Here is a 26,226-nt window from a genome sequence, read left to right as displayed (position 1 = left end):
TGAACTTTCATTTTGTTTATTTCAAAACAAATATTCCCTATAAAAAGCATTGAACTCCTATACATCTGAGAGTCCAGCTGTATTTTGATTTAAGGTAATCACATTAGCCCAAACACTGGCTGTATGTTAATAAAATCTTTTTTTGAAATGTGCTTTAAATAACACATTCTGAGATGTTGTTAGACTAAATGCAAACAGAACATGAGCCCTGACGCGCTCTACACATAAAAAAAAGGATTCCTAGAAGTTGCACTTTATGGGACATATCACACACTGCTGACGTCCTTGGATGCTTTGCCAGTGCCAAGATTAATAGCCCATTTTAAAGCCTGAAAATGTTTAAGAACTGAAATGCTAGTGCTGATGGCTGAGCTCCCTCATGTTCCACTGAGATCAATGAATTTGAAAGCATTTGGCATCTTACATGATGGGCGAGCTTTGCTCTAGCTACCAAATCTTGATTAGTCCAAAATAGAAGAACTTTGAACACGGACTTGGAAGAATGTAGAGGAAAATGTGAGCTGTCATGGAAGAGAAGTAAATCTCCTCCCTGCCAGCCGCAGTAAATCTCTCTCTCTCTCTCTCTCTCTCTCATCAGCTTCCCCTTCCCCCCACGACCCCAAAGGAAAAAAAAAATTGATCTTAATGGACAAGACTAGACCACCTGATAGCGTATTTCTGACCAGCTATGTACAACCTCCTGGGAATTTCAACAAACATCATAAACAAAACCAGGTGGAAAACTGGTTTCATTTATTTTCATTTTACAGAGAAGTTCAGACTGAAATTGAGTAGTTTACAAAACTACAGGACCTTGGGCCAGGACAGAAACCTATGTCAATCTGAAATCCACAGTCCACATCTCATTAAAAGCAACAGTATATTTATGTTATGTGCCCAGAATTAGCAATAAACAAAGAAACTCTGTTAAGATGCAGAGGCAAAAATCCTAGTTTACACAGCTGCACCAACCCAAAGCATTTTATAAAACTACGCAGTACCTGAAAAAGGTTGAATTGCAGCCTCCTATGAAAGGGATTTTCATAGCAGTTTAGAACAGGTCATCAATACACAGTTATAACTGCAAAATAATTTAAAAATAGGTAGAAGTAAGAAGCTAGAGTTTAGCCCAAATGCAAGGATAACTTGCAACACGAGTTCTTTAAAGCTGACAAGTCATTTGAAATTAATGTTTCATCTCATTGAGAAGATGGAGAGTACCCATTTGCACAATGTGAAGAAGGGCTCAGACTGAAACCAGGCATGTCAGCTACCTGGTCATCCTAAGTATTCTTCAGAAATCTTTCTCCAAAGCATTTCCTGAGGTAGTGAAACTATGGGTAGAAAATACAGAATGAAAACTTTCATCTCAGAGGTTAAGATCCATCTGTGGCCATACTTACATTTGAAAACAGCATCATCTCAGGTGGCCACGGCTAAGGTTACCAGCTATATGGTAATACAGGCCTCAACGTAAACAAGGACAAGTTAAGGCTGTGACATGAACTCTTTCAACTGACTTACACCCTTTGCTTAGAGATCAGTAGCTCTACAACAAAAATGCACCAACGGTTGAGTCAGGAGCATGCTCAAGCACAAGCAAAACTTCAGAAAGAAGCACATGAGGCTCCGCAGCTTCCCTGACTTCCGTGCTTGGGAATGGGTGAATCTTAACTGCAGAGCATCACAATGAGCCGTAACTGCAGGGCAGAGACATCAGTGTTTTTCCATTCTTCTTGACATGACAGTAAGTGTGTGTCAAAGAGAAAATGGCAAGGCTTCCTTAATCAAGGCAAGGAGCAAGTTTTCACCAGCCAAAAACATAGATTAAGACTTAACTCTGATGAAGCTGCTGTCAGACCAGTATGATTGAAAAAAGATTCACACCCTTGCAGAAGTAGGCTTAGAGAATGTCATTTAAAAGAAAAAATAGTTTGCCAGCACAAGCTGATCTGTGTGCAGCTCCTCTGCCATTTTTCATGCAGATTCAAAAAATGCAATTTCATGAAAAAAGGAAAAATTGGAACTTCCTAAGAGCTAAAAATTCAAAAGGCCAGATCCCTTTTTATATGAAACAGATTTCCACAGTCAAAAAGAGAGCCACTGTGTCCAAGACTACAACTGTTGATGGATTAAGGTAATGCTGGGCTCAGTGTTGCCCCGTATCAGGCAACACGGATGAAAGTGGCGATGTTTGAACAGCACTGCGGCCCCCTCCCACTGCACTAACCTTGGCACAACTCTATTGTTATTTCTCCTTCCCTGGCAATGAATAAATCCCCAAGTTTCAGTCACAGGAAAGGTTCTCCCAAAAGACTGTATGAGTGCTTTGCAGGTCACATTACAGAGATAAAAATAGAAAAGAAAGAAAGATTAGAATAAGGGTCAAGAAGAAAGTACAGAGAATTGATCAATATGAGCACTGGGGCATGCCGTTACGAGGCCTTCCCCCAGCATTGCTGAGTTCTAGCTAGTTACTTCAGTGTCAACTCGATGCTCGTGCAGCCACCTAGTACACAGGAATTCACTTTTCTATATACTGCTTTAAGAAGCGACCTTGGCCACGCTCCACAGCCTCGGCTTTGCCAGAAGCTGCCTTCCTCAATCACGTAGCACCTCCCAGCCAGATTACCTACAGACATCTGATTTCTCTCTTCCCTAAAGCTGAAAACAGATGTAAGACACAGGAAGCTGACAGAAAATAATAATATAAAAAACTACCCAATTTGCACCAGTATTCAGGAGAAACATGTTGTGGAGCTGAAAGCACCAGGTAAACCCTTGCATTTTGTTTGTTTTGAAAGATGAGAATGTACAGGGTGAGGAGAGGGCCAAGAGCAACAGATTGAGGGCTGTGTTGGAAGAAAGGCAGATGGACTGTTCTATCCTAATATGCAAAATATTTTTGGTTGATCTCTCCTGTGGTGTGAATGTTCTGAAATGAGACATAAAATAAACTTCAGGAAGATTATCTAGTTTCCCTGTGCCTCAGTTCTCTGTCTACAGTACCCCTAACCACCATGGTATGATAAACATGCTGAAAGTCATGATGCATTTCTGTCCCACAGCAGGATCCATACAGGGGCTCCGTAACCCTCATACAAACTATACTTAGCTCCTCCCTCAGAGATTTTTGAATAGATATGCAAAGGGTTCGTGCAGTTCCCAGGGAGTACTGTGATAATTTTCAGCAATGAAGAACAGCCAATTACCTCTTGCAGAGTATTCAGGGTGCTTGCTTAGATTGTAACTTGAAAAAGAACAGATTTTTCAGCTAAAATGTGATAGCACCACAATACCTTCTAACAATTTATGCCAGCTGAAGTTGTATACCTGGACGGTGCCTTTTTTTGTTTGTTTGTTTATTTGTTTTGGTATTAGGATTATGCATCTATTGCTATCAAAAAAAAAAAGGACACTTTGGAGACCTTACTTAAAAAAAAAAAAAAGGCACATAATCTCAGAACAAAGTAGTTTAGAGAAGAAAAATTAATTTACTCTCAGTTGAAACCAAAGCCAGATTTGTGAAGTAATATTAGCATAAGACATGGCACTGAAATGGCCTACGCTGATACTTGATTTACACTGTAGAGCTAACACCAGTCTAATACCAGTGGGGATCACAAGAGGAGCAATCATAAATTTGCAGAGGCATCTTTAACTCAGGCAGATGAGCTCTCCCTGTTACATTCTGATCATTAATGATTTTACCTTCACTAACAGAGACAGTATTATGAGGGGCAGTAGTTCAGCTCTCAAGGTAAGAAGAAAACACCCACACATTCACCAGCAGCATCATTTCTGTGTTCTTAGCACTTCTCACATCTATTTGGCAACCCAGCTCTTTTTGCTTGGAGACCTCCAAAGATCTTAACGCAGGCATTCTAAGAAAATTTTGATCTGTTCCCCTGTCTGTGTCTTTCCCTTTCTTTGTGTTCACAAAGAGGACAGATTAGCTATTTGTATTAGGGAGATATTTGTGGCCACTGATTTGGGAATAACCATAGTTCTCATGCTCTGGTTAGAAAGTAATTTTTCAGCAGAGTCCAATGTGCATTTGTTTCATTTGCAACACGCCTGCTTTTTTCATGTTTCATTTGCAACACGCCTGCTTTTTTCATGTTTCATTTGCAACACAGATGCGGAGAAAACTAGTAAGCCAAGGCTGAAGACTATACAATAAACAGATACAAAATTTAAAGATTATAAGGTATACGAAACAGATTTAACCTTTTTGCAGCCAGTATCTATACATCCATACAACTGACACTTTGCAGTCCGCGTTCTCATGGCGGTCCAGTTATTAGACATAGGTTAATTTACTGATACAGTTTGGCATCATAAAAAAAAAAAAAATCACATCGAATTATTTACATGAAGTAAAAATAAAAAAGACCAAAAGTCAATTATATCCCCTCTGTCATGGGTAACGTGTGGTTTTGTAGGAATCCACTCTGAGTACTAACCACAAAACAACCAAAGTTGCACACAAGGAGGACACTCTTGTGGGAAACCAAAAAAGGACAATACACAGAATAACACACAGAGGAATCAGACTCAGTGCTGCGAACTCACTGCCATTATCAGGCGACAATAAGGTGCTTAGTTACGTGTTTTCTAATTTGTTATTTCTAGTTTTGCCGAAATTTGTTGTCTTGGGACTCTGACCACTGATTTTCCTCATACGCATTCTCAATTTCTTTAATTCAATGAACGACTCTTGCTTTTGTGGTAGGCCATGGTCATGTGAGGACAGCTGCGTTTCACAGAATCTCTTGACAATCAGAATCAGATTATTACTGGGTTCTGTATTCAACAGGATCCCCCAAAAGTGGTAATGGACAGAAACACTGCAGGTGTGAAATACAGTGGTTTGCCCCAAACTGGGAATTTTCATTCCAAATAGGATTTCCAACAACTCCATTAAAACACTCCAAATATACTGACCATTTTAGTTACAGGATAAGACATCTTCTTGTCAAAGTCAGAAGAAAGTGAAGGCTCTTACAGACAATTTTTCCTAAGGGTTTCTCCCTTTGTCCAAGTAACCCTTCTGTATTTCCTGGAGAACCAATTTTTACTGTTACAACATTTACAGTCCTTCAGTTCCCACCTCCCCTTGAGTCAGCTGCTGATACCATTTATGAAAATTTCAAATTGCAGCCATTTCTGTTTGATAAAAAAATCAGGGAGCTTTGTTGTCTGGAGGCAATCCTGTAGGCTGCAGCACAAGAAGCAACAGGCACAGAAGATCACAGCCTAACGGTCCAGTTTCTACTAGCAAAAGCAGGAAGAAAAAGGTAAATAGCCATGTAATCTACATTGGTCCCACAAAACAGTCCAAAAGACTGCAAACTGCAACAGTGCTGGTTTGGGTTTGTTTGGTGGTTTTGCTTTGTTTTTTAATATTCACTAGGTCTGCAGATATGCTAATTTGGTAAAGTTGTCAGAGGGATCTCAAAACAAGTACTTATTCATGATGTGGAGCCACATAGATCAGAGGCAGAGTATGCAGTGAAGACTCACACTTACTACAACGATAAACATCTCCAAAAAGCTTCATGAGTCACTCTTACAGAAAACTCCTACTTCAAACATCCTTATTCTTAATCCAGAAGTTGCATTCTCAGAAGTCAGTATAACCTTAAAAAAACATCACATGATAATTCTTCATAGTGTCCCTGAAAGGATTAATCTTTCTTTTTGCACATACTGTCCTGAAAAAGTTACAATGGGAAAAAAGCAGTTATCTTCAGTCTGACGCTGAATTTATGCATGAACTTGAGAAAGTTATGAGATATATAATTTAATATGAAAAGCAACCTTTCCTAGTCAGTCCCATAAAATGTTATTTGTAATGCTTTGCATCTAGTGAAAAATTAATAAGACAGAGAAAAAATGAATTAGCTCCAAGCCAGATTCTCAGCTAAGCTTAGCTTGCATTGATCCTCCATAGAGGGCTATTTACGTTACAGGTTCCGCAAAAGGCATGATCTGTATCCAGGGTCTATTATGCTACATTCTGACAGCCTCTACCACAAATGAATCTTACAGCTGAATACAGAACAGATTGAGACAGGAAAGCATCATGGAGAGAGATTTTTTAAGTACTCAGAGCAACTCAGTGGCACTGTGGGAACAAGATAAACAAGAGGAGAGTGCAGCTCCATTACTCCACTCAATGAAGCCCAGATGGAAAGCTGTGCTGCTGGGACCTTCCCTCTATCCCAGGTCTGAAGACCTCCTCAGCAGTACTCCTAGTTCAAATGGGTTAGAAAAAAACCCATAAAGTTTGATCCTGTCCCTTCTGCCAAAGATGCCACAAACGGGGCCTTTGACAAAGAGCTAAGTGGGTGGATTTTGATACCACGAGAGCAGGATTTACAGTTCTTTGTCCACTGTGGATTGTGGCCACAGTGCATTATCCTCCAGATACTTCTCCCCTTTGACTGTCTTTTCATCTTGCCCACACTGCCTGAGCTGCACTCATCCTTCCCTCCTCTCCTCCACCATTGCTCCGCTTAGCTGCTCTCTTCCCAAGACATCACACAGTTATAAAACAAAATAGTGCCACTAAATCACCGGTTCCAATCCTTGCATCATTCACTGGACTTGCACACAACATCTTTTTCTCCTAGACTAAATCAGTCTTGTCTGTTCAGGAGAGGTCAGCTCCTTAATACTTATATTTCTACAGCGCTGACAGAGCTGTATCCTTGTCAGTTCCTAGGCTCTAGCATAACACAGGTAACAACCGATTGAGGAGATCAACTCACCATGGTCAAAACTTCAAAAGTTTGCATCAGGTGATGACCCAAAGGGCTTTTAAGGCTTTTAACCTGGCAATACTCATGAGGAGGTGCGCTCAGCACCTTTCTAGATCAGACTTAAACCAAGCCAGCTTAGCAAAACTCTTTTCATTCAACTGGAAACAAAGACGACTCACTGTCACCAAAGTAGTAGTAGAGAGCAACCAAGAAGATTTAGTGCTTTGACTGGTAAGTCTCTTAGAGACACTGCAAGGCTGACCAGACAATCCAAGACTCACATGCACCACCCCAGCTGTGTGTTTAAGGCCTCAGTTTGCGAGTCTTCAATAAATCTGTCCTCAAAGTTCTGGCAGCAAGTTATCTCACACCAGAGGCGTTATGAGTGAAGGAGCATAGCTTCAAAAAATAAATCATTAATGAGCTGGGGTGTATTGTTAAGCAACTCAAGAGCACGTTGTGTACCTGGCATCCAGTGACACCTTGGAATGAGATGAAAGACCTGTTTGCTAGTGCACAGTTCCAAACAACCACCACTCATTAAAACGAGCTTCCTTCTGCCATCTCCTTCCTGTATGGGATGAGCAATTTCTACTTTTCTTGACATGACACAAAGTACTAAAAGTGAAATGATCTCTCCCATTCTCTTTGCTGCTGATGCACAGCAATGGTTTATGTCAACAGCAGTTATTTGACAAGTTGCCCAAAAGTTTAAACCCACAGATACTGTATATGCAAACTGAAGAGATGTGTCCTTGCATCTTCAGTCAGAAGGGGCAGTGACACATTGTTAAGGAGATCAGCCTCATCCTGGGATTTTCCACAAGGATTGGTGTACTCACTCAGACTCTGCTTTCACAAAGCCCCCACCACCCCAGGCACGATACAGTAACTACTGGAACACACATAACTTTATTTCCTCCAGTCAAGTTAGCTATTTCTCTATGATGATCCAATGCAGAACAGAACAGCTCGGGAGTCTATCTCTACAGAGCAAACTACAGCTAATACAAATTCTCTCTAACACGCTTCTCCTCCTCTCTCCCCACTGAACTCTATTAGGGAAGACAAAAGGGTTTAAATGTAAGGTTTGTTTTAGTCAAGGTTAGAGAGGAAAGACATTACTGTGCTGGGATGAATGACTTGGAATTGAACTCAGTTATCCCCACTCCATGTGTCACTGAAAAAGTTATTCCCATCTCTGTGCCTTAGTTGCCAATCTGTAAAACAGAGTAAGACCTACTGTTTTCCACCTCTTGTTCACCTTGTCCTTTTAGACTGTAATTCTTCAGAGTAAGCTTTTATTTATGTGAGGTAAACCAAACCAAACCAACAACTCTTCCCCATCCACTTTTTCCATTTCTGGCCTTTTTTTTTTTTTTTAAAAAAAAAAAAAAAAGTTTTGAATGGAGCATTTCCATGTAGATACTGTCTGGATGTCACCCAGGCAGAAGTTTGCAGGGGTTAAATCTTTGCCTGGCCTGTGCCAGCCATAAGGAAAGCACCATCAGTCAGTCCCCACCTGCAGACAGAGCCACTGAGCAAGACCGCAGGAAGAGGCAGCACTGACTAACGTTTGAGCCGTGAATTTCTGAAGAGGGAGTAAAGCTGCACTGCTGCTTTACTGCAGCTACTGCCAGCTTCCCCCAGCCTGTCCTGCCCTTGCTCCTTTGACTTCTGTTGGTGCAAAGGAAGGAAAAATCACATCTCCATGATGAACATCATTCACAGAGACTGCAGCAGCTAGGCTGAAGGTGACTGTTTCCTATGGATCTCTACTTCAGAGAAAGCCAGCAATTAAGGACCAGAGGCTATGGCAAATGCTGTGCTACTGGGTTACCATCAGACCAACGTTCCTCTTTGATCTCGTATTTATTTTCATTGCAGATACAGAGCACATATCTTTAGAAAACAAAAAAGTTAATTCATAAGCAGTTTCAAAGCTACAGACAAACATCTCCAGTATGCTGCTTACCTTTGTTTGCAGTTTTGCCAGTGATCTGAAGACCAAGTTGGATAATACCATTAACAGGAATAATCAGTGGTTTAAGATCCAAGGATCTCAAGGTACTTTCACAGAAAATAATAAAATGGATAACATCCATAGGAGATAACTGTCATTATTATAGCATATTTCACGGTAAGGTAAAAATTAACATAGGGTAAGCTGAATTACCAAGAACATTCCTAGAGCAAGCCAGAAATATAATGAAAATCTGATTCTCAGTTCCTGGCACTCTCTGGGCTGTGTTGCTTCCTGCGTTGTGCAATTACTACAGAATCCTGCATCTTCACTGCTGCAGAAAATGATGAGAGCTGCTCAGAAGCAGAGTTCATCCGAGAGAAACAGAAAGGCATTTCTGGTGAAAATTCAAAATGCCAACAAACAAAAAAAATCCCCTTTGGCAGAAGAGTTTGGCAGTTTCATTTGGAAACGCTGCCAGTGTATCTTATGGGAGAGGTAGCCTAGGCCCATGAAAGCTGACGATCTGCTACTGAATGGCTGCATTCTTACTCTGCCACAGTTCTACTTTCTTAAGGCAGGCAGGACCAGGGTCTTTGGAAATGCGAGACAGTAGGAAAATAGGCATACTAGGGAGCCCAGCCCCAGAGAATACAAGATGAAATACCTTGGAAGCAATTTGACATTTCCTAAAGGAAGCACACTCCATTTCTGAAAGAAATATTTCGGATCTCAGAAATGAGGATTTTCTTTTTTAAAAACAGACAAAACTTTTGGCAAAAAGCACGTTTTTTCACCCCCCAAAAGACAACGATTGCAAGAAAATATAACTTTATTTCCCCGAGAGTTTTGTTTTGACCGACATTACTTCTGAGCATTTAAGCTGACGCTTGGGAACAAAAATGGAAGCTCTACAACTTAAAAAAGCCATCATTTTCATGTAACATAGAAGGTAACACAGTCCACTGCTTTTCTGATCAACTCGATCTGTTTTTTCTCCCTCAGCCCTTCCAGCACCCTGGGTCCTTTCGCCTGTTGTGTCCACATCCCGCACTCTGTTTCACATCTAAACGAAACCCTAGGAACAATGACAGCACAATGAAGCCTTGATCAAGTGCTCTGAGCTCTACTGTAAATACATCAGATAGGATGAGATCTTCCCTTTTGCCCTCTATAAGCTCTGGATCAAGTCCAGGACAAAGAGAAGTTTATTAATGCACACACATTCCTACTGGCCTTTGAGCTCTTTGGCAAAAATTGTTTTGAACAGGCCCCTGTAGAGACTGAATGAGCAGTATTCAAATATTTACATCGAACAACAGAGTTAATTACACTTCAAGACATTAGTAAGATTCACTTTGCTGCAACCTCAGCAACATACTACAGCAAACCAGCAACATAAACCATTTTCCGCAATCTGAGGCGGGCAGCTTTCCATCTGGGTTTCAGCTAAGGCAGGAATGTTTCTGTCTACAATAGAACCTCACTAATCAGCACTTCACTAATCCACACATTTTATTAACTTCGCCAAAAAACTCACAGCCTCTCCCTGCCCCTCAGCAAAGATTTAATAGCAGAGACCTCAAGCAGGGTCTTTCGTTACCAAAACACATTTTTTAGGCAAACGTTACGTACAGTTGGGTCAGATATTACAAAGCAGTTTGATAAATAATTTGAGCAAAGCTAGAGTTGTCAAAGACAGAGCCAAATCTTATGCATATCTGGAGAAGAAAACACAAGGCAACTTGAAGTTGAATCTACAAAAGAACATTTTATCAAAAAACACTTAATCCTTAGCGTCTCTCAGGATTTGGCCCTTTTTGAACAAAATAACACGCAGAAGTGAAATTTACTTCCTTCTAAGTTAACACTACCTTTGCCCACTTACTTACTGGCTCACAAATTCAATAACTTTCAAAGAAGTCTCCCTCCAGCCGCTTTTGACACTTGATTCTTCCTTTCACAGAGCAGTCTGCATCCTTTAAATGTAAGCCAACAGAAACAGCAAAGCCAAAAAAAACATTTAACTATAGGCTGGAATGAAAAGCTCTGTCCATCCCAGTGTCTTAGCTCTGTGTTTAGCAACTGTTCATACCTCTCTGCCCTAACCATTAGCACTTAAAGTTTGCAGCTATGGCAGCTTCATTTTTCAAGCCTACCAGATATTATCCACATGCCATCCTTAAAAATGAAACTGAATGACAGCTCACCATTCATTATCCTTCCACTTCCAAGGGCATTTTTAAACAGTGAGAAGATAACCAAATATCCTAACTTGCTGGGGTTTTAATTCCTCATCAATTATGCTTGCTATTGATAGAGAATATGAATAATACAATGTATAAATTATGTACATCCATTTATAGAGGAACATAAGGGAAATTCATATACAGAAAACCAATAACCTGGATGGCATTTATATTGATCCATTTCTACATTTTTGTATGAAATATTTAACACCACATAGAAAAGAATGCCATTTAAATTCTACAAATGTTATTTCATTACATCTATTGTTTTTTGAATTTTTAGTTGCAGTTTCCATTAAGACTCAAGCAATTAATTCTAGAAGCATGAATAAGTACATGCAAAGAGCATACTTTCCATTATTTTCTTCATTCCAGAAAATTTTTTATAAAAGCTACCTTCATCTGTAAGCAACAGACAAAAAAAAAAAAAAGCCAACACAGAACTTAAGAAGTTCTTATCTTATATTATTATGTTTGGAAGCGGAGGGAGAAATTAATTGGGTTTACTTTATATATTTTAAACAGGGTATTGCTGAAGATTTCTTCACTGGGTTTAGTGAAGACCCTTACGAGCAGTGATGTGCTAGCGTTCCTCCATGTGCAATGACCAGCACACAAGACAGAAGAAAGTGAATGTCTCCAGCCTTCAATGATTTGTGAGACTCTGTTTTCAGGTCATCAGCTTGAATTGGAAAGCCATACATACTGAAAGCTGTACATTCAGCTAAATAAGTTATGAATGTCTGTCTTCCAGCACATAGGCATTCAAAACCCCAGGAGTTACACGTTTGCATGGGATCTCAGCAAACTGACCAAGCACTGAATTTCCACAAAGACAACAGCCAGAATGAAAGAATAAGCAAAAAGCAGCTTATTCTCTCACGTAAATTAAACAAATCAATGGATGAGAGGCCAGATTTGTCCAAAACACAGTTGGGCACCCCTTTAAAAATTCACCTGTTCAAGAGATTTTGTTCCCCAGGCAACACTCCGACTGCCCTGGCAGTTGCTCGGAGGAACTGCGAGCACCTGAGCCCACAGCAATTCTGCCAGCTCCACTTAGCCTATGATCAGATTCATGTCTTACCAAACCCTCCTCTCCCCCAACTTCCCTGGTGTGTAACACAGTGCAAGCATTCACGAGTTCTCTTTGGAGTGCCAAATCACAGTTCCAGGCAAAGATATGATATAGACCCCATATATTCTCCTTGAGAGCCAAGGAGAAACAGAAGGGAAGCCTCAGCAAGCAGATGGAGTACACAGAGGAGGGGAAGAAGCTGTGGTCTCACGTGTTCAATGCAAAATCTACAAACATCCCCGCTTCATATAACATCCTCTGTACTGCCAAAGCCCAGAAGAGCACAGAATCTGGGTGCTTTTACACAAGCTTATTTAGAGAGCGCATCTTTCAATTAGCATCTGGTGGTCAAAGAGTAGATGCAGGCAAATACAGCCAGAGAATGGGCCATCAGTTTGACCATCCCCATTTGGCTCTGGGCTCTTCAAAATCCTATTTCCTCAATCTAGCAAAGTTCAGACGGATACATCAAAAGCACCGTTCCTCCAGAGCTCTCAGCCCTGGCAGCATTCCTAGTTGCAGATGCATTGTGCTGGATTTACAGTGAGTAGTGCCACAAGCCTCAGGAATATAATAGTTTACGTCTGTGAATGATCTAACTCAGTTTATTACACAGACCTTGACATTTTAAATTAAATTATGCTCTTCAAGAAGTATACAAGAAACCCTGATAAACCATAATTTTAAGTGAGACCAATAAAAGTAATCCTTGTACCAAGCAGTAACACTGTCGTTTGACTGCACGTTCACTCACAATCATCATTTATTCTCCAAGTCAGGATTTCTGTTCAATCCTTGCGATTAGCTCAGTAGGTCAAAATTGGAAAACACCACGTTGCATTTGAAGAGCTGAATGCATCTTCTGTCCTTGACAGTTAAAGCAATGTCGAGATGTTCAGACTTTCTAATCCAATATTCCCCTGTGCCTCTACTTGAATGATGCTGGAAAGACAGGCTCTGTGCATCACTAGTGGCAAGATCCATACGCCCACTTGTATGTCATTCTCAGCTTCCCACTAATGTTTACTGGAGGATATTTTGATTTATTCAAATAGATGCCCTGCAAAACACCCACCTCACGAGAACAGACAGGATACTGTGGCAGGCTTTGACTTTGCACATCTTTATCAGTTACCCCCAAAGCCTGTGTTGTCTTAATTTTGGAAAACTACTCTGCTCTTTGCCTCTTCATTTGAACTGTATTTAATAATAACACAGATTTTGACCTGCTATAGCATATACTGCCCACGAGTTAAAATCAGGTCACGCACAACTCTTCTGCATGAGCTGGAGATTTTGTCAAGATTCCAGTGAAGGGAGTCCAGAGAAATTAAAAGATACGTCCTATACGCACAAAGCTATGTGGCATAATGAGGAACTGAACAGAGAACAACTCATTCTCCTGCTTTAAACTTAATCCCAAGTATCCCTTTTAAGAAGGCAAACGTTCCCCCCTTACAGGCAGACAAGGAACAGAGGGCGCTTGATAGCAATTGTTCTCAAGCTTTGAAGCTGCCCATGGAACTACAAACAAGGCAAGAAACCCCTTCTTAAAGGGTTTGCTTAAATGGCTTCCGAGTTCAGGTCATCTGATGTACCCTGACATGTGGGCTCCTCTCCCCTTCTTTCTTGCTGGTTTAAACTCTGCTTTGCATTCTTGCATCTACACTGTCACAGACATACCTCACTAACTAACCTCTGCATTTCTTAAGAAGCACAGAAACTTTCAACAGACCAGTCTGAGATCAATGAACAAGGGAATCCTTCCATGATCTGCTGAAATCACAGGGGTTAATGTCAAATTGTAACCTTAGCTGAGCACAAGGGACAGATGTGACAAAGCCTTCTCTCCTAAGGCAACGTGCTTTGCATCCAACAGAACAGGAGAAACATATCCTGCACTGTTATACATCTGGAAATCCATCTCTGGCATGACTATTTCAATCAACTTCAGTACATGTGGTATGATGCATATGGCAGAGAGACTTCCTCTATCAAAGAAGCATCTAGCAGCCCAGTCTAAATGATATTAAGGAGAAGGTTAAAACAAAAATATATCTACACATTATTTCTTACTTGAAACAGTCAACTGATGTATCTGAGAAATTTGCAAGCTCCATTTTCCTTCAAAAAGCTAATAAACCCATCTCTCCCACTTTACGGATTACACCCCATTTGTTCTCACTACTCAAAATTACATTGTAAGATTTCAGTTAAATTTAGGCAGAGGCAGGATGCCAACACCATATTCTGTGTGCCCACAAACATGCTGTAAGCACACAAACACCTACTTGTAAACATGCACAGGATTTATATAAACATACGTACACATACAAATTCACTTTATAAACAGAGGCAGACCACACCTCAATCTTCCAGTCTGCACAGAGATCTGACTCCTACACCACTGGGAATTTCTAGATACGTTCAAACTTGAAGTCAATCCTGGGCGTGCTTTGACCCCTGAATGTTTGGGCCTAAAACAGATCTGAACTTGCACAGAAAGGTTTCACAGATAGCTCCTCAATCTCCAAACCAGACCTTATATTTGAAAGAACCAATTTATCTATAGAACCCAGCAAAAGAATTATGGCACTTAATGTAAACATAAATTAACAGCCTTCGGAACAAAATTGTCTGGTATTTGTTATTTTTATAAAGGAATTTAATAATACTAAAAATCAGGAGAGACCTAGCACAGCTAATAAAATCAGCCTGAGGAGACATAAAATTCATTAGGTCTTTGTCTCCACCTACTGTATGGAGGAATAATACTCGTAACTCCTTGAAGGATACAGAGAAAGATACTGAATACCTTTCTCGTTATAAAAACCCAACATGTATCCCATATAGATCACAGTACTTCAACCTTTACGAACTGTTAAAACAGCTGCTGTTAAAAACCTAACACCGAGAGAGAATCACAATGGCTTCTTTTACTTAGAATAAAAGATATCATCAGCCCTTAATTATTGCAAAGTGGCAACTGTTATGGTTTTATGGTACACTCTTCCTTTATAATAAGAAGGTTTTGAAATACAAGAAACTGTTGAAAATAACTTATGTAAGTGTAAGAGGTGATTTGGAAACTTCCTGAACAGGAATGAAAATTAAAAGCCTTAATAATATTTACTTCAATTTTTTTTAATGACCAACAATTATATTTCAAAAAAAACCCCACAGGATTGCAGTCTAAACCTGCATAGGCCTGTGAACACTCTCAGGTGTAAAGGCAAAAGGAATTAAACAAAATACTCTTAATTAAAACTGTCAATCTGTCAAAATCTGGACGAGATTACAGAGAAGTCTGATCTATGGTTGCTCTATACTTTGCACTTCCTAATTTGACAAAACAAAACGCGAGTCATGATTTTTTTCTAAAGATAGCCCTTTCTTGCTATTTTAGCACTCATCTAACCAGTTTATTTCTTCCCTACCTGTCACTAAATTTCTGTGCAATCAGAAGCTAAAATAAAGCTTTTTGTTGCTATGGTCTTGGGAAGACTGGTGCCAGACTCTGCTTGAACAGAAACTGGGGAAGCCCCAGGAGTCCATTAAAAACTTGATTGAAATTGTCAGGCTGCTGGCAGAGAAACAGCCAACCTGCGCAGCAATGGGGCACAGATGCACCCCAGGCAATTTGGTGTTTTTATTTATTCAAACCACATGATGTTTCCAGTCCTCACAATGTGTTCAGGCAGCAGATTCAAAAGTGCCTGAAAATTGAACTTTGAAACACACTGGTGATGGTGAACAAGCTCTTTCAGAAATACGCCGTGGATGGACCCAAATATGTACTTGTAAAGGCGCATACGGGAATAATTTTGTTTTCACAACGAACTATCTTGACCACATGTTGCAGATCTGTGAGGGCTTTCAGCTATTTTCAAAACTGTTTGTGAGATTTAAATAACCAGTTCCCTGTTTATTTAATATGAAAGAGACGATATGGATACTGTGGCGATTTCAAATTTTAATCCCTTTCTTCTCTGTGTGCAAAATTATATTGATTGTTTTTACTCCAGCTCAAGAGCATGCAAACTGGATAAAGGCTCTTACAGAGTAGATGGACCTAAGGATATCAAAGACTTAAAAGAAACATCTTCCATTCAACTCCTCATAAACCTCAGGAAGGTTGGTATAGTAACCACCTATATATTTCATCTGAAATGAACAAGTAGTTTCATATAAGGGGTGGGAGATTTTATATACATATCCAAGCTGCAACAAAAGTTGCAGTCAATATTACTTCATCACTTGTTTTTCATCTTCGCTCAAGGAAGCCTTCAGGCACTCCTAGAGCCCGCACAAATCAACAATGAATCTGGCCACGAGCAGTGCGTTAGAGACCCACACCCTCCTCCTCCTCTGTGGATGCAGCAGGCTGAAAGGCCTCATTGCACACCTCTCCAGCTGGACCAGCCTACCCACCTCAGACAGGACAGCGAGGAAGGGAATAGGGAATCGTGTCACCAGGAATGCCACGGCTTGGCCAGATGTGCACACTCACAACTAACAACTGAATGCTTTCACCTATCCTGTCAGATTGCTTTCCTGAAGGACAAAGCTTTCCAACTTAAAGCAAACAGACTTAATTCAGCAAATACTTTCCCTCCATTAGTTAGTTACATAGACACAAACGTACATGTTAAAAACAGTTTTAAACCATAAGCAGAAGCTCCACGCTGGATAAAAAAAAGGTTTGATAATACACAGAAAATGTATGGGCACAACAAGAGAGTCATCTTTGCATAATAACCCTAGAGAACATGATGGGAAACGCCTAAACACACACTCTTTTGTGCTCAATATAAAGGGAACAATCCCTGACAAAAGTAAGCAGTGTCAGAAGCACTTGATCTTTGACCTTTGCTGGGCAGATGTGCTGTTGGTGCAGGACAGATGCCAGAGCAAAATCCTTTGGTTTTATTTCCTCTGCTTCACTCTGTATTGTTTTTATAACCTTGCTAATATTACCATTTATTGAGCTCAGTGAGGAAAGCTGCATAGGAATTGTCTAACAGGATCTCCCCACGGGGCTTACGTCCGTCCCCTCACATTACAAGTAAGAGGTTATATTTTCCTACAGATTCACAAACATTCTGCAGCCATCGGCCACGATGACAATGGTGGCAGCCCCTGCAGCTTCATAGGAAACGAGCCCTAATGGAACAATAATGGCATATCTTGACCATAGAAGTCATTCCTCCTTAACCTTTTCATTTACTAGTCAAGGCATACTTTACAGCAGCAATGTTCAGAAGTGCAAGACCTGTTTTAAGGACAAGTGGGCATAAGCCACTCGTATAAACACAGACAAATGTGTGACTATGCATTCTCTTCATAACACACACGAGATCCACGGTAGTATCTGTCAGAGCTTTACCCACATTCAGTGAGCCGCTGCAAGCTGTACTTCTCTTCCTGGCCAAGGGATGGTCACCTCTGCCCTACAGTACAGAACTGAAGAATATGATTTAATGAGATTTAGTTCAAAGATGTTGTGAAATATAAGCACATGTTTTGGGAACAGCTGTATTTCCAGCTTTTCCGATTCCTCGTGGCAACAAGTTCCACCAACTAATTCAGGCAAATTGAAAGCACTTTTGAAAGTTCTATTTGATTATACTGAAAGAATGGGAAAAAAGGGTTTCTTCTTTGAAGTGAAATGCACTGCAGTCCTGGAACTAAGGAAGCTTTGGTAACTATAGCAACATTGCAACTTTCATTATAAATTTTAATAGATATTTAATTTGTCAAATCACAGACTGGCATTCAAGCCATTTTTTTCCAGCAGACCCAGGCTTTTCCATACATGAAGCTATTCATGTTTACTAGCAGTGGCCTCCGAAGTGCTTTACAACATAGCTACCTTCCAAATACAATTTTCATATCAGCCTTGACAAAGAAAATTTGCTGAGTGGTTTCTACTTGTTCTGTTATTGTCCTTGACAACAACATTTTTTTTTAAACCAAGTGAAGTGTTTGCAAATGTTCATTTTTTTAGAAGACAGAACAGGCAATGTTCTGTGGTGACTAACTCATAAGTTGTTAAGAGTAGCTGAAATACTTTGTCTTCCAAATCCTGTTCAATATCCAAGTTATTTTAAAAGTATGTAGCTGCACGGATAGAAGATTAATGAATAAAGCTGGCCCTGAGCTATGGTAGAATGTTATATCAGAACAAAATCCACCTGCAAAAGGCTTTCTGAAATTTCACTGATGAAGATAAGACTGCTAAGCAAGAAAAAGCATGCTATTTATTACTAGTGAATTTGATGAAGCACTTCGGTGTAGAATAATTTTCCATGCCTAAGTATAAACTGCATTCCTCTGTTGTATAATGCAGACTGTAAAAAGCTTGAAAACGAGCAACTATTTCACAAATCCAGAACTTTCTCAAGATAATGAAGACAATTAAACATGACAGACTCTCCACTGAAAAACACATCTCTGTCAGATCTTAAGCGTGTAATGATTTAAAAATCCACAGTCAAAAATATCAGCAGTGAAAATATGAAGTCAGAAGGAATTTGAGTTATGTCACACTATCACAGTTCTGGTCTATCAGGGTATGCCAACGCCGTCATGATTCATAGGATTTTGTCCTAGAGTACTAGTTTGTAGTAGAGTACTAGTTCACGCTACCCTGCTTCTGGCTAGGATTACGGAGATGAGAGGTCTGGTACACACGTACGTCATGTCCTCTCATTCAGTAGGGCCTCTATGGACCACTTGAAGGACAAGTTAAATCACATGCAGTCTTGCTCAACAGGAAAAAAAAAAAAAAAAAAGATACCATTTAACAGTGGTGCAGATACCATATTTTGCCAGATAATATCGACCAGAGACCTTCTGTAAAATTAGACAATTGCTGCAGTATCAGTTTTGTTATAGTAAACAGGCAACAAAAAGGATGAGAGAAAGTATGTAGAAAAAAAAACCCACAAAATAAGAATCTGTAAATGGCAGCATTAAAACACAGTCAATCAAAGTGTTAATGAAAACAGAAATTAGTCTAATTAAATCATCCCTACAGCATCTGACAGCAAAGCACATTGGTATACTTGTCATTTTACCAAAGCAACAAGAAGATAGTTAAAACTACTGAGCTGTTAAAAAAAATAAGCCCTAAATGTCATCCTAGATGTAATGACAGAATCAAGATAAAATGAATGCTAAATCCTCATTCATACTTATTTATTTAAAGCAAAGAATCTATCTATCTAGCCACAAGTACCTATTCCTAGATTGCAGTCCCCACAAAGAGATGCAATGAGATCCCTCGGGTTGAAATTTGGAATAGCCAAGAATACAGAAACTTCTTTGTTATTATTAGAACATGGAGGATATTTGATAAGACATGGAGAAAACAGCTGTTGCCTACATCACTGAAATAGCACTGAACGGTCAAACAGAACCTGCATGGATTAATCATGGGAAGAAGTGCTAAAAATAAATAACCCTCTCACATCAGTGTCATGTCTAAGGTAACATAGCAAGTACAGCAAAAAAGGACACAAGGCACTCTAAACTAGGGAAGGGAAAGCTCTCAGCTCAATTAGGTGAGGCTTCAATTAATCAAAGAGGAAGTAATCAAGTCAAACTTGAAGCATGCTCCAATTGTAAAAATGAGCACAGTTACTGCACACACTCTCTCTGTGTTCTCCCATATTTGCCTCATTTCAGCCTCCTCCCACACTCACTGTTGATACAAGGTGGATGCTGCCATAATAGTCAGAGACCGTATTTCTTCTTTTCTGTAGCTAGCATCCATTGCTGGGGCTTAGTACTACAGTTAGAAACAAAAACTAAATTTAACCCCAGGTAGAAGCAACCACTAGGAACAAAAAAGACAAAAAAGGAAAAGAATCCATTCCAAATGGAAAATTTAAGCAGAAAGTGAAACACAAACCATAGACATAAGCCCTGAAACCAGTAAAAATCCTACTGCCAAGCCTTGAGGACTGAACTGCAGTGGAAGCTAGCATTAAAGCCTTAGCAATATCCAATACCAAGGTAAGCTGAACAGGAATAACTAAGCCAAACTTGAAAGAATATGTAGCAAAAGAGGTTGTTTCCCAAGTACCTGGAGTCTCAATTATGGAACAGTTAAGCCCATTAGCAGGACACTGAACTTAGCCCTTTTGTTTACAGGCAGTCAGTATCACAAAGGCTGGGTGTTACCAATTTCCCCGGTCCTATAATACCGAACAGCCACGCTGCTACACGCTGGCAAAATGTCCACATCTACCCCCTTTTCAGATGGAACCTAATTAAAAGTAAATGACAGTAACGTAACCCCTAAGTGACAAAGACTTGGCTGATTAAAGAAGTTGATACATCCTTTAATCAGTTACTTATTGTGGAGAGATGAAAGGTGCCTTGTGCAGCCAGTGTACCTGAGGAGGCATTCCCCTTGCTGTCAGTGTTAGGTGCCGGTTTTAGGCAGTCACTCCTTTGCACAACAGAAACCCACTGCAGTTAATGGGACAGATGATAAAACTCCCCATTCTTCCGTCTGAGAAATTACCTCTGTCCATAATTAGAAGCACGATCATTAAAGTCAGTGTTCAAAATTGCAGGCAGGAACCAGACACACAAAGTATTCCTATAGGGCTACAATGCACTTTATAGACCACATAAGAAAGCCTGTCCTTAAACCAAATACCAGATCTGTCTGAAGAAGTTTGCCCACTTCTCTCCAACAGACCAAATTAAATCTAATCCACCTACTAACACAAGTGCAGATAATAGAACTAAATGTAGTTCTTATCTAGTAGACAGGCAGTCTCTGCCTGAGAAACATTTATCTATATGGCTTTATCTACAATGTCTGACCGATCCCACTGAAAAGACTGGATTTCTGGCAAACTACAGGCTGCAGTTAGAGGCCCAATGAAACAAATCAAGTAGGAATGATGCAGAAAAGCTAGAACTAAACAATACTGAAGGTAAAAGGTGTTTCAGACCAGGAAAATAATGGCCTGAGAACATGCAGGGAATCTAGTATTCTAGCAAATCCAGTAGTGACAGCACACAAGAAAACGATGATGGCTTCTGAATTGGCACTGTGGCTATTTATGGGCTCCACCTTTGTGCATTCATTTCAGATTAACGCTTGTTCCACTTCAGGTTGTGATATAACGCACTAACTGCAGTTGAAGCAAAATTTGCAAACTTCCCTTACATGTTCTTCGCCTGTACTAAGGAGAATGCAGCAACTGAGATTCCTGTACGAGACCTGTTGCCCCACATGGACTTCCTCAGGCTTGCACACAGGGACAAAGGCTTGTTCCAGCAGATCAATGCTCCAGGTGCTATTTTGTACATCATCTCATGTGTTTATACTTAATTATTAAACCTGTATTTATAGCTTTAATTTGTGCGTGAAGTAAGAGCTTACAAGATGTGTTAAACCAATATGCAAGAAGCATTTCTTCTGCCACAAGAATTCCTTGGCTGTATACTGGAGGACGGAGGGTTAGGCTACATGACCAAAGTGATCCCTATCTATGACACGTAGCCATTGAAAGTTTAAAATAGCAGCTATATTAATTTCCCCCTACACCCTTCCCCTTTTCCCTAAGGGAGTTTTAAGAGGGGTTCTGAATTGCAATGCAGTATCAGATGGTTTTTTATATCAGACCCAGCATATTTTGGTAAAATGCACTAAATACAGCAACTGGAACAAAGCAGAAGAATCTAACAGGCCTGCACAGCATAAAATCGAGACATTCCTTGTTATCCTCCTCTACAGATATTTTATTTTCACAAAAGATGTTATTTTGGAGCAGATGCAGTTCCTAAGTTTTCTAATATTGTCCACTTAAGGGTATATCAAATCCAGACCAAACACGTAACATGCTTCTCTCCTGACAAAAAGGGTGCTTTTGGAGCCACTCAGTTCAGTCCCCAGTTCCTCACAGAGAATCCACCTGAGACACCACCAGCTCAGTATTCGTTTGTGCCAAATACCTCAATATGAATTGGCTTCAAATGGCACTGGCTTTCAGTGGCTGCCTACCCAGGCTAGAAATTAATTCAGATCTAGTACTGAACAAGGTTCCAGGCTATCACCACTCCCCCTAAAAGTTACTAAGACAACCCCTAATATATTATTTTGATTTGTTGCCCATGCTCCTGTTGGAAGTATCAGCTGTTCCTCTGGCCTTGCTATTCCAATTCTACCACACTAGTGTCACCAACACTGTGAAGACCTGCTCAGCTAAAATACTTTTCCTTACCATCTGGAACTCCAGTTACATAAAAGGAGGCTGTACTCTCTCCTGTGGAGTACAGGTCCAGTTTAATCACACTGTCACACCTATTTACTTCCCCAGAAGCATTTGAGCATGTAACACGTACAGCAGGAGATGTAGTTACGCAATTCCCAACCAATTGTAGCCAGCCAGTTCTATACCATAATGTTGCACATTTAGTCACAAACCTGTAAGGTGTCTGGGCAAAGATTACAGATTAAATGATATTACTTTATCTGTGATCAAATAATTTAAAAAAGACAAAATATTTTCTAGTATGTGTTAAGTAACTGAAGGAACTCCTCGGTGAGAATGTGAAAGTTCTGGAGTAGTTCCCGAGGTAGAGACAGAAATACTAAATAACTTGGTTAATGTTGGAACAAGAGTTGCAATACCTACACTGATTAAAATTGCAAAGCAGCACAATGAGAACTGGGTGTTCTCTGGTACTCTAGGTCTCACAGAAAATGTGTTGCTCAATGTAAATTCTACTAAGGACCAAAAGCTCAAAAAGGACTGAGCAGAATTAACTGGTGTTTTCCTTTGAGGGAAATAAAACAATAAACTGAGACCTCAGGCTCATAAACAAATACAAACAACTTATGTATACAACTCAGTCTTAAATTCTTGCATCATACAAAAAAAAGATTTTCCAGGTCTAAATGCAGAAGTTGCAGGCAGATCAGGAAAGGTTTGACTGAAGTAATTCAGGTCAGAGCATCAAGACTTGCTGAATTATAAGAAGTTAACTTTCCTAGGCTGATTTCAGCTACATGTCCTGAAATCAGCTATCCTCAATGTGGAAAAAAACAACCCAAAACATGCAAAGAAACAAATACAGACATTGAGCCACATTCATGTTTTTTGCTCTGTGAAGGTCAATACAGCTACAATGAATGTAAAGAAAGCCCATTATATTAAGAACTAAAATCCACAGCAATAATGAAACTGAACGCGAGCTTTAGCTCAGAGATGACACAGGCATTGCATAGGGGGCAGAGCTTCTGCTTGGGTAGAGAGCTACAACAGTTTATACCAGCTGAGGATCTAGTCCAAATGCTTAAAGGAAGCTGTTTCCATCACTAAAACCAATTATTAGGGTTGTGTGCTTTGCAGCTTTTTTCAGTAGGTTATAGTTTCTTTTGCCAAGCTAGGAAGCCATGCTATGAGCAGCTGGTACTCCCAGGACTAATGACTCCACCACCATTTTATCCCCTAATACTCGAGCCTCCGATGCCTACGTTTGCAATACAGAACCACAGAGGGTAAGTATCACAAGTTCCTTCCCCATGCCTACAGAGACTTACCCACTAGCTTCACAAAATGACCTTTGTTACAATGGGATTTACACTGGTGACCTTGGAAGCAGCAGATGGTCAGGATGAGCTGCTGCCATCAGCATTTTTCCTTTAGTCTGTGAAATTATCCACACAGTCCCCTCAACAGTAGAGGCGTTTTCTCAGCTTAAGAGCCAAAGCACACTAGTTAAAAGATGGGACAAAACAACAAGTCAAGTAGCAGTGTCTCTAAAAGACACTAAAATGGGCTGGATTTTGTGGTTATATAAGAGCAAGAAACCACTATCTCAATCTGATGTATGAATTAAATGCTGTACCTTATCAACAGGAAATATGAACACATTTCCTTCAATTATTTCCTCTTGCAAATCATTCCCTGTAGGTCTCAAAGGAAACAACATATGCACCCAAAACAAATTCTAGTTTCTTTGCTGGCCTGTTCAAAGAAAATGCAAAACTCTCTTTTGATTTTTTTTTTAAATACACTACTATTTAGACAAAATTTCTTGCTCAGAGAATTTGAAGTACTTTACGAACAAGCTGCTATCATTATCTCTACCTGTAAAAAGGGGCAATGAGAAGAAAAGCAAGGGCAGCTTCAGAGTTTTACCCAGGTCTCCTGAGTCACAGTATTATGCCACACTACTAAGCCTCCCCCACAATATAAACCCAGCAAGCATATTAACCCGCAGTACAGCCTTCTGTCCTTTGAATGGTATCATATACTGTAGGTACAGAAGGGGGAAATCTTGTTAGAGATGCAAGCACATTTAACTGAGAAATCTTTGACGCTTCTGACAAATTTTCCGACTGATTTACGTACTGCCTATGTGTTTCTTGTATGCGTAAAATATTTACGATCTTGGTCCTGCAATGGGACTCTTTTCCCTCCAATAATTGAAGCAGGCTGAAGGGTTGACGCTCTTGGCCTGAATTGCTGGCTCATGTGTTACCTTATGTTGTTTTTAATCGCAACGTATTCTTGCCTAGAATGGCACGCTTGTGTCAACACAAAACAGGCTCAGTGCAAGATTAATGGAATTTGAAACACTCTGTAGTGCAGAAACATTGGAATCCGTGAGCTTGGTTTCAAATCCTTGTAGGGAGATGCTTTCTGAGAAGTCTGCATCTGGTTTTCTAATCCCACAGAAGTTTGAGAGTATTCAGATCAAGCTTTACATTAAGCCCTTTCCCTAACAAGCAGGGCCAAGACGAACAAAGTTACATTTGCCAGCGTATCCCTAGAGAGCGCAATGCATCTCTGCTGTAAAATCCTCATGCCATATTTTCCAAAGCTGGTGGGGGTGGTGTCAGTTTTAACCTAAAAGGGAAACTGAAAACAAATCTTTTAAGTTTGCAATCATTTAAGATACAAACAGCTCAGCAAGGCAGCCATTCAAGACCATTTCTCCTCAAATAACATGACAGCTCAGATAGACAAGACTGATTGCAATTACATGTACAGGCTGAAAAAACAAACTTGATTTATAGAGTGCATAGAAAGTGGCTTGAAGACTTCGGTACTGATGGAATTTTGGAACCATACAGGAAGAAAATCATCCCAATCAATGTTATAAAGACTTTTCGGCTATCCTTTTAAAACAATTCTAAAAAAGGCAGGTTTGCTTCCACAGAATTCTGTTAGTTTCATCTTTATTAAATACGGTGGGACATCTCCCACAAGCATAGTAAAAAAAAAAAAAAAAAAAAAAAAAATTAAGCCCGAAGCCAAGTGATGTTCTTTTCTCAGCCATGGGAGAAATTTTTCAGTCCAGTAAGTATAACTTCAGAGTGAAATTAAAAAAATGAGAAACTAATCAGGGCCATGAATCAGTCTCGCTAGGGAACAACAGGGCTATGCAGAACACAGATCTAAATTGCTATCAACGTTGGAAATCCAGCCCGGGGATCTGACACTTGCTGATGAAACAGTGCCAGATGAAAATACGCTGAGCAGGGTAGACAATTTTTTGCTGCCCTCTGCAGGGTAGCGTTGAGCATTGCCATCTACAGCTGTAGCCTGGGAAGTGATAACTAAGCTCACAAAATAATCTCTGCTTTTTCAGAAGAACTTTTACAATTTACTGGTGTATTGTTATTTCAACAGTAATCTGTACTCAATTTATATTTATTAATATTGCATTTATAAATGCAAATCAACCATTTTACTCCAGTTGATGAGTCAGTTATAGTTATGCTCAAAGTTTCATTCCTATTGTCTCATTTAGAGAAAGAAGCCACTATATATCCAAACTGGATAAGCTGGGCATAATCAATTCTCACTTCTATTCCACAGAGCCAGGTGCATGCTCTAACTAATGCAGAACTGAAAACGCTGCACTGTCTCTCTCTGATATACAACAGTCCACAGAACAAAAAACCACCCCCCAATGCCTCAGATAGCACAGCTAGGGCTTACTTGCCGTGCAGGAAAAGAACAGTCTGTTAGACTGTGCTTTCTGCTGTATGTATGTGTTCTGGAGGCATGCCAAAGTAAGTTTTCATGGAAATACTAACCGCTAGATCACTCCATCATATAGGAATAAAAGAACAGGCCCTCTTTCTTGCAACCTCAACACCCGGCTACCACTCTTTACTTTGACTGCTTG

At 40.0% G+C, this 26,226-nt stretch overlaps 1 protein-coding gene across 4 annotated transcripts in view; it reads right to left on the bottom strand.

The window, feature by feature from the left end:
* Positions 1–26,226, bottom strand: part of COPRS (coordinator of PRMT5 and differentiation stimulator) — a 173,458-nt gene that overhangs the window by 139,705 nt on the left and 7,527 nt on the right. The window contains exon 4 of one of the 4 annotated variants that reach the window (XM_087750634.1): positions 24,753–24,950. The exons of the other annotated variants lie outside the window; for them this stretch is intronic. Within the exon in view, the coding sequence (XP_087606760.1) occupies positions 24,934–24,950 (17 nt within the window). The 3' untranslated portion in view covers positions 24,753–24,933. Of the gene's footprint in view, positions 1–24,752; positions 24,951–26,226 lie in introns of those variants that run through there. 4 annotated transcript variants of the gene reach the window in all.

The sequence above is a fragment of the Nipponia nippon genome, unplaced genomic scaffold, assembly GCF_047370975.1.
Source record: "Nipponia nippon isolate SJK-2023a ecotype South Korea unplaced genomic scaffold, ASM4737097v1 scaffold_14, whole genome shotgun sequence".
In the NCBI taxonomy this organism is placed as follows: domain Eukaryota; kingdom Metazoa; phylum Chordata; class Aves; order Pelecaniformes; family Threskiornithidae; genus Nipponia; species Nipponia nippon.
Note: the sequence above shows the minus strand (reverse complement) of the source record. Positions and strands in the feature narration are given on the sequence as shown.